The 9,820-nt window shown below is 41.2% G+C and overlaps 1 protein-coding gene across 9 annotated transcripts in view; it reads left to right on the top strand.

The window, feature by feature from the left end:
- Positions 1 to 8,457, top strand: part of RIMBP2 (RIMS binding protein 2) — a 124,204-nt gene extending 115,747 nt beyond the window's left edge. For 3 of the 9 annotated variants that reach the window (XM_070475049.1, XM_070475055.1, XM_070475054.1), the window contains 2 exons: positions 4,765 to 4,899; positions 7,044 to 8,457. In XM_070475049.1, the coding sequence (XP_070331150.1) occupies positions 4,765 to 4,899; positions 7,044 to 7,232 (324 nt within the window). In that variant the 3' untranslated portion in view covers positions 7,233 to 8,457. Of the gene's footprint in view, positions 1 to 4,764; positions 4,900 to 5,399; positions 5,779 to 7,043 lie in introns of those variants that run through there. The other 6 variants (XM_070475052.1, XM_070475057.1, XM_070475050.1 and 3 more) reach the window with 3 other exon arrangements.
- The last annotated feature ends 1,363 nt before the right edge of the window (positions 8,458 to 9,820 follow it).

The following is a 9,820-nucleotide window of genomic DNA, read 5'->3' on the forward strand; positions in this document are numbered from 1 at the left end:
TTTAGTAGAATGTCACTAATCTTTACACTGTTATGTGTTAGGCTAGACTATCAATAGAGAGATGGTCTTTATAGTGTTAAGTATCCTGTTTTCATTTCCTAAGCTTATTTTTCTCTCAGTAAGTTATTGACCATGGTATACCACTATTTTTTACAATTATTTTTGAAGAGCTGGATTTGATTTGCTAACATTTTATTCAGAATTATATTTATATTCCAGACATTATATTGGAATATAATGTCTGGAATATCTTTTATATAGCTTTTGGTATCAGGATTATGCTAGAATTGTGAATGCTGGTAAGCTTCCAGTATTTTTCATGATCTGGACAGCTAAAATGACATAGTTAGGTCTTATAATTATGTGAAGATTATTAAAATATGTCTATAAGATCTTTTAGGTTCATTGTCTTTTTAGGATACGGTTGTATAACAGCTTTCATTTGCTTAAATGATTATCCTTCTTACTGAGTCAATATTTTTAGACTCTATGTATACTTGGAATGCCACACCTTTCATTTAGATTTTCAAACACCTAGACAAAACTGTACATAGTATTATCTGGTAATTTAAAAATATTTTTCTACTATGAGCTGCATGTTTCCATTGCTATGTTATGTTTTATCTCTTTGTTTTCTTGGCTAGCCTACCTAAATTTTGCATGACAGTAGGAATCAGATCTAAATTAATATGAAATGTACACTTTTTATGTATATATCCACCAAATGGCTTTACTGTTATTTTGTTGGTCTGATTTGCTGAGTAGACTGCCCAGTCCACTTATTTTTAATTATTTCTTATTTGATAAACGAGAACTGGGGATATCTAACTTGATACCAAACATCTCAAGCTTCACCAAACTTGTGTTGTCTGACATTGCATGCAATCTTGAAAGCTCTCATAAGAGCTAACTTGTTCTGGGATAACTCCTGTGATCTCTTCCCAGTCTCTCCTCAGTTCCAAATATCCCATAACAAACAGAGACTAGATGGAGGGACCTCTGTTGTCCACCCGGGCCTTCCCCTCCACAATCCATAGCATCCACAGTGAAGTCAATCATTTGAGATTGTCTCCAATCATTTGAGATTTCCAGCACCCCATAATGCTTCAGCCCTTAGGCTGTGTTAACCAGATACTTGCACTCACAGTGTTTCTATAGCCAGACTCTTAAGTCATGTACTTTGATAGGTCAGAAGGAAATTGGCTGCATAGTAGCAGTCTAAAAAGCATTAAAGCCAGCAAAGAACTATGCAGGCATGACTGGGCTTCGTGCTGACTGTGCATGAAGAAAATGGGGCAGTTGTAATGTTTACTGCCATTTAGCCTAACATAACCCAATTCTGTTTGAATGTAAGGTCTTGACACGGTTTGTATTTGGCCTCAAACATAGAGAAGTGGTAGAAATGAGGCTCAAAGAGGACCAGAGATCTGAGTGTGAAGGGTCTGCAAGAGGGAGAAATGTCTCCTAGAGAAAGTTGTAGTCAAAGGTTTTGCAAATGGACTGTTGAAGGGAGGTGGGAGTCCCAGGGGGCTTGGTGACATGTCACCAAGAGTCCAGGGTACAAGCTATGAAATGACCCAGGTGAGAAACAAGGGCTTGAACTGAGATGGTAACGGAGGCAGACAGACATCGAGGGCTCAGATGCTTAGTTGGGACATCTTCCATGAAGATCTCAAGGCTGTGCCTTAGCTGATGGCTGCCCTGGGTAAAACAGGAATAAGGACATGGTTGAGAGGAAAACACGAAATACTGAGCTTGAGGCTACAGAGCCTCTCCGAGGAGGAGGAGTACTCACGCCCCTGGAATATTCTAGTGATCACATCCGACAGTGGTGTCATGTGCACTTCTGACACGTGATTTAACAGAACTGTATGAGGGAGGCTCAGGAGAAAAGAGATGAAACACTGTCTAGACAGTACCCCCACACACTGTTCAGTGAGCCCAGGGCAGGGTTCAGCTCGGAAGCCTGAACAGGCAGGAGGGTACAGGTCTCTGGTCACACAGGTTCCTCTTGTGATGTGAGCGTGGTACTGATGGGGGTTTGTGTGTAAAGCTGTGTTTTCACGGAATGTAGTCCCCAAACATAAGCCAACTACTCCATCTGGTGCCCACCCAAAGAAAGTTGTTTTTCTGATGCTGGAGGGAAAAAAAGCTGTTAAAGAGTTACTAGGAGGCCTGGACTGTATAGAGATTCCAGTGTCTGTGTATTGATGTTGTCTGCAACCCTTGATGTGGAAGAAATCACCAGGGACACGTGCACAGTAAAAGATAAAGGTGTCCTAGAAAGTCTCTAAGTAACACCAACAGAGAAAAATGAGCTAATAGGAGAGCTTGAGGGAGAAGGGTTGACGCTGTCACGGGTGAACAGGAGAGTGGAATCTTCAAGGTCAAAGCAGAAGGCAGGTGATGGCTGAACTGGGCAGGTGGATCTGGAGCTCAGGAGGGATTACTGCACAGGAAAACATGGGAGGTACCTGGACCTGCCTCTTTTTAAACAAATCATTTTAATTTTTCATGGTGATAAAATACATAAAACACGGTTTAACCTTAATCACTCGTTAGTGTATAGTTCACTGGTGTTAAGTACACTCAGATTCTTGCACAACCATCACAACCATCCACCTCTAGAACTCTTTTCATCTTGCAAAGTTAGCAGTGTCCCCTTTAAATACCAAGTCTCCACCATCCCCAGCAGCCACCACTCTCCTGTCTCTGTGCCTCTGGCCGCTCTAGGAGCCTCGTGTAAGTGGCATGACTCAGGGGAAGTCTTCTTTGGACCATTCACCTAGCATGGCATCCTCGAGGTTCATCACCGTGGTAGCATAGCTCAGACTTTCCTTCCTTTCTCCAGGCTGAATAATAAAGCATTGAGCCACACATTGTTTATCCATTCATCCACTGATGCACAGTCAGGGTAACTCCATCTTCTGGCTATTCTGAAGAGTGCTGTGAATATAGGCATACCAGACTCTCTTCAAGACTCTGCTTTTAATTAAGTAAATGCCCAGAAGTGGAATTGTTGGATCATATAGTAATTTTATTTTTAATTTTTTGAGGAACCGGCATACTGTTTTTTCCATAGTGGCTGTACTGTTTTACAGGCCCACCAATAGCATGCAAGTGTTCCAATTTCTCCATATCTACACCAGTATTGCCATCCTAATGTGGTTTTGATTTTTATTTCCCTAATAAACAGTGATACTGAGCATCTTTTATGTGCTTGTTAACTTTTTGTATGTTTTTTTTTTCTTGTGAGAAATATCTATTCAGGTTCTTTGCCCCCTTTTTAACTGGGTGAATTATTTTGTAAAGCTGTAGAATTTCTTTATATATCCTTTATTATATATATCCTCTTATTAGATAATGACTTGCACATATTTTCTCCCATCGTGTAGGTTTCTTTTACACTCTGTTGGTCATGTCCTTGGATGCATAGTTTATAATTTTGATGTGTGAGCTGTCACTTTCCAATTGTCATTTCCTAGACCTATTGAACAAAGAAACAGACTCCCATGTTATCTGGGGCCAGTTTTGAACTTGGTTTCGGGTTCTGTGGGGCAGGTTGGCACTGGGGGTGGGGTGGGGTTGACATGTGGGCTCTGAACCTCTTGATACATCCGGTGAGCAGCTGGTCTAGGTTGCATGCTGTATTGCTGATCCTGCTGACAGCGCCAGTTGTCTTGCTGTTCACACTGTCTGCGTTGTTCGATGAACCCGTGGTAGACAAGGTGTGAGTGGGAAAGCTAGAAGGAGACCTGAGGAGCCCTAGGATCTGCAGACAGATTATTCTCTCCTGGCTGACCCAGCAGCCACAGCCTAACCTAACACAGCACACCCTCTGTGCTGGCTGACGCCGCAGCCACAACAGTATTCTCTCCTGGCTGACACAGCGGCCGCAGCAGTAGACACGCGGTATTCTCTCCTCTCAAGGCTGACACAGCCGTGATGCGGCAGAAACGCCCCTGCTTTCTTTAGGTGGCGCTCATACAGGCGTCCTACACAAAGTAGCCCGACCAAGCGAGGACCTCCTGACGCCCGTGCGCAGTGCTACAAATGATCTCAGCTGTTACATCCTCACTGTTTACACTATGTGGAGCGAGAGAGCCTGAGCCCCCCATCTTGGCTAATTTGCTCTCTCCCCACACATGCATAGGCATGTGCCTGAGTAGAAAGGTCTGGAAGAATATACACCACCTGAAGCGGTCACCACTAAGGAGGCATCGACACTTTCATCTTCCTCTATTTCGTGGATCTTTACAGTGAGACTGTAGTAAAGCCTCGGATGAACCATTCCAGGGGCAACTGCTCTGTCCGTTCAGTCCTGCCCCTGCCCCCACACCCCCAGCTCCCCTCTCTCACCGTGCCGGAGCAAAGGTATTTTTACAAGTTCCCTCGGGACTCAGAGGTCAGCCAGGGCTGACAACTATGAAGTGAGACGCTCTCAAGGAGTGTTTCTAAGCGTGCCTGATCCTAAGACTCACCCAGGCCCTTTGGCTGGAACAGACTCTGGCTCCACCGTAGACCGAATCAAGACTTGGGGTGGGGAGGGGGAAGGAGGGTGATGGGCGTGACCCTGCACTTCAAGCACATGGCCAAGGTCATTCTTGTGACCAGGGGAGTTAGGAAACACTGGCGTCCCGAGCTCTACCACTTTTGAACCATGATAAACTCACTACTCTGAGCTATATTCCTTTAGCGAAAGCAAGAAGTGGGTTTCTGGGAACAAGGGTCAGTCATTCTTCTTTCTCATCTCTGTGTTTCTAGGGGGAGCTTAATGGGCAGAAAGGGCTTGTACCTTCCAACTTCCTAGAAGAAGTGCCTGATGATGTAGAAGTCTACCTTTCCGACGCACCGTCCCACTACTCACAGGACATGCCAATGCGCTCCAAGACGAAAAGGGTAAGCACGCGCACTCAGCATGTTTAACCCCCTCCCGCTCTGCCGTAGATGGTCTAATACAGCCTCTGCATTGCTCTTTTTATATCTTAGGCCGAAAAGCATAGACCCTGAGTTTTTTCTCTGCCCTTCCATGGGGACTGTGCCTAAAAATTCTAACCATGTTTATTTGTTCCACAAAAATGACCCTTTCAATCTAATCAGCCTGCTTTACTCACAAAGGAACTTCCCATCCTACATCCTAGGTGCACATTCCAGTTTGATCAAGAGTGAGAGGGGATGGCTAGTCCATAGATTCAGTGGGCAATAATGATTGTTTGCCCTGTTAGGACTTTAACAGATCCTCTGAACAAAGGTCAGAGAACTTCTCAACCATATATAACTATTAGATTACATTCATGTTTAGTGTCTCATTTTTATTTTATTTCATCACTGCGAGTTTTTATATATTATATTTTTATATATATATATTTTTATTTCTTTGCTCATCTGCTTGGAAACAGAAGAAGAGTGTTCATTTCACACCTTAATCAGGCAATGTAGCCTTCACGTAAGTGAGCAACTGAAGATACCTATAAAGATACCAACTTAAGCTACCTTAACTGGACCAATGTGGTAGACTTAAGGCTTCACTGTGGGGTTAAAAAAAAAAAAAGAAATATGTCTCAAAAATCCATTGGACCTAAAGTATTACTTGGTCTCAGTTGTAAAGCAACTGAATTTGCAGTGAAATAAATCATCTTTAATAATTATTTCCTACGATTTACATTAAGAATATTTGAAAGGCCAACATTGGGAACATATTTCTTAACAGGCTAATTGTTCGTTTACACAGAGTGTTCCAATGTCTACTCATAATTAAAGCTGCATATTGCATTGTTAGCCACTCTTGGAAAAAGCACAACCTAATAAATGTTTACTATGGAAATTTTACTTAAAAAAAATGCAACTCGAGATCGAGCAGATGAGTAGTGAACAAGAGGTGATCTAGAGTTGGCACTGAACACTTCCCATGCTGGCTTGAGCAGCAGACAGCTTTTTCTTAAGTGACCACCCCTCTACCTTACAGGAGAGCTGGTGCTTCTCCTCAAAGCACAAGTGAGTGTCCTGAACACAAAGGCGTTTGGTGGAAGACTGCTCTGTTGGTATACCAATGCAATACTAAGTTTAATGAAACATGCAGCTCAAACGATTGCATTAGATGGAATAGATGGTATCTTCAGGTGTACTTTGGGATGCTTTACTAGGTGTTTTCCATTAGAATTAGACCTTGATTTTAAATCCAAGTAAGCTTGAAGCCCTTTGGCTCATATCATTTGCCTGTTGAATAATGAACACTCATATTAGAGAGAGGTTTGCTCTGGTGAGGTAAGGGAGTAAGAGGAATTCAGGCATGCCCAGGACCAGAAACATGAATGAGGCCAGCTGTCATGCCTCCCATATAGTTCTGCTCTTGTAAAGCAGCATTAAGCACTGAAGTGTACAAAAGTCCTACCATGTGCTCTATATTGACAAAAAGACATCTTTAATATCTTGGAAATAACAAAAGCATACAATAAGGGCCTTTAAGCTTTCTTTGATTGTAATTAAGGTTCATTTTAGTTTTTTTTTTTCTTTCAACCGGTGTGCCATCTCCAGTGTTTCTACAGTATACTAACCAACCCAGGAATGCACTCAGCAATGTCAGGGTTTTATATACCCAAGTAGTTTTCATATACAAAAAAACTTTAAGAACTTTTTTCTTTAAGAACTTTTGTGTTTAAGGTTACTTTTGTGTTTAAGATGGGTACTTGGCCAATACTACTCTCAACATAATTCAAAGTAACTTTTTTTTCCCCTGCTCTTTGTCTTAGTTTACAAAGTAAATTACTACCTAGCTTTGTTTTGCCAAAGCAATGGCCACCCCCTCCCCGGAGACAAAGAAACTGAAAACCCAACATTGATGGCTAGACCCCCCTGTCAGAGATATGCCCTGGGAGGGGTGTGAGCCTCTCATGGCATACTTTAACCCTTGAAAGAAGGCATGATCCACCCTTACCTTTCCTGGTGGGAAACGGGGCAGTGCGGGGCTTCTGATGTTACCGAGTGAGCGGATGGATGTTGTTGGCGCTCGCGCACTCAATGAACTGTAACAATGTACCTACTAGGTTCCTGCTGAGGGGTCAGGTACAGCAAGGAGAGCGCCATCCCCCACAGTGCATCTCCATTCGGGGTCGCCTCCGTCACCTAAGGGTACTGGTAGTCCTGGGAGAGGCAGGGACATGTCCTCGAAAAAGAAAAAGGGGCTGCTTTCCAAAGGCAAGAAACTGCTGAAAAAGCTGGGTGCAGTGAAATGATTCATGTGCTTCCGGACAACCTCCAAATCTATGTAATTTTCTTTAATTCCAAACTAGGGCTTTCATGACTCAAGTACTTCCTAAAAAAACAATCTTCTCCCCTGACACCAGTAGAGAAATGCTCTTTGCACTACCATCCACTTTAAGCCCAGCGCCAGGACAAAGAGCTGCTGGTGCTCCCACCCGCCTCGGCCCATCGCTCTTATTAGTGCCCGGGCTCTGGCGGCAGCTGGGCTGTCTCGAGAACATGCAGGGGGCCAGTAGCTCTTTGTGGCTCACTCCCTACCTGGGATTCCAGTCTTTGTGCATTTGTCATCTGCCCTTAAAGGAATGATTTCAACCTCTCTCCCTTTTCAAAATGCTTGCCTCATAATGCATAACTCTCACTTTAACTCTGGTCTTGAAATTCCTAGTTTACTCGCCTTGATGTCCTGCCTTATAAATGCACAGTGATTTGTACTGTCTAATAAAAACTACAGTGTACACTTTGTATGTGTCGTGCATTCAGTGCTCTCATCCTCACAGACACAGTGGTTTGAAACCAAGTTGTGCAGGCTGTGCAATTTAAGATGCTGGCTTTTCAGCTTTTAAAGCAAGCCAGGCAACACACAGAAAATGTTTACTTATTCACATCATTCAAAAAAGCGGAGAGGAAGTAGCTTTGGTAAAGTACCACTTCTCCAACCTGCCAGACACCTGGTAATATTCATTGCTTTCAGTGTTACATTTTGTGGCATATGGATTTACGTTACTTTCATTATTTGTCAAAATGCCATACACAGCCAACAGTGAACAGCACACACGTAAAGCAATCTACATGATGCATAAGCCACACCAGAAACATCCTAAATTCAAGTCTCTTCAAAATTACTCCATACCAATCTTCACCATTGGCACCTGAACAAAAAAAGATTTACAAAGTTGCTGGCAGATGTATTTGATGGTTACTATTTTGTAATTCTTGTCCACTTGTAAATTGTTTTTACTCTTTATACATACTTTTCAGACTGCCTTTCTTTTGTAACTGATGGAAGGTTTATAAATGAATGACAAAGCTTTCCCCATTGTGTCTTCAAAAATGATACTGTAAATTGTACTATAACAGTATGTGGTAGCTTTATTAAAAGGAGATTACTCTACGTGTGGTTAAGTTCTGCGTGGGCGTGTGCATGTGTACAGTTCGTGTAAAATATTTTATAAAAATAAAATTTGTTATTTTATACAATGCCAGTTATTCTGTATGTTTGTTTTAAACACTTTTTAAAATCATAGCAGCATAACTGAATTCTTTTCTCCTGTAGGTACAAGAAAAACTCTATAACATTACCTTTTGGGCACTACTTTTTTCCTAAAGGAATTCTGACCTATGTTTGGGGAGTCATTTACAACATGCTGTCATCCTCGCATTATTGGTGACAGTTCACTCAGTGGCAAACAAAATATAATTAGTGCTGAGACAGTATTTCTCGTGAAATACTCACGAGCAGCAAAGATGTGGAGAGTGAGTTCAAACCATATTCATAACATCTCCCTTTGGCAACGCTAGAATTCAAATGATCTGAATAAAGAGCTACACCAACTAAATACAATAAAATACTACTTTTCAAAGCATTTTTCTAAAAACCTTATTTTAAAATCCTCCAAATAATAGGGTTTATTCTCACTAAAAACATGCAAGATGAAAATATAATTCAAATTCATAACTTTATGAAACTATGTATAAATATGTAAAATTACAACTGTTATCATAATGCCATTCACATCAAATTATGTTTTCACCTACTGCATTCACAGAAAAGGTTATGTTGGACTAGCTGATGACAGAGAAATATTGAATGATCTCGCTCACATGTGGAACATAAAACAGTTAAACACTTAGAAGCAGAGGGTAGGATGGTGGCTGTCAGGGGCTGAGAGTGGGGGAAATGGGAAGATGTTGGTCAAAGGGTATGAAGTTTCTGGAGATCTAATGTTTCACAACAAGCTAAATTGCTAGATTAAATGGAATGTCTTAAAAAATTTTCCAGTCTGAGAAATACGAGTATAAGAAATTAAAGTCTATACAACAGTGTGAGTGTCTTTAATGCACTTAAAAACGGTTGAAATGGTAAACTTTGTTATAAATATTTTACCACAATAAAAAAGAAATCAATAACAATTTCTAAAAAAAAAAAGTAAAAGTAGAGCCAGGATTAAATCTTTTGAACACATTTACAAATTTCCTAAAATATGAAAATGTAAAGTGATCCTGAGCTGGACTCAGCTTTGATGAATACTACCAAACACTTAAGGAATACGCAAGGCAAATGTATATACAACTTCTTCCAGAGAAGAAAGAAAAATGCCCACACTCACAAGGCCAGCATTATCCTGTTACCAAAATCAGACAAAGACACTGTAATAAAACTACAGACCAATAGCATCATGAATATAGATTTTAAAAAATCCTTAACAAAATAGTAGCAGATTGAATCCAACAATATATAAAAAGATGATATACTTAACTGTGGTTCATTACAGGAATGAAGGTTGGCTGCACATGCTGAAGAAAAATCTATGTGTTTCACTGTATTAACAGAACAAAAGAG

Source organism: Odocoileus virginianus, chromosome 12 (assembly GCF_023699985.2).
Source record: "Odocoileus virginianus isolate 20LAN1187 ecotype Illinois chromosome 12, Ovbor_1.2, whole genome shotgun sequence".
Classification (NCBI taxonomy): Eukaryota; Metazoa; Chordata; class Mammalia; order Artiodactyla; family Cervidae; genus Odocoileus; species Odocoileus virginianus.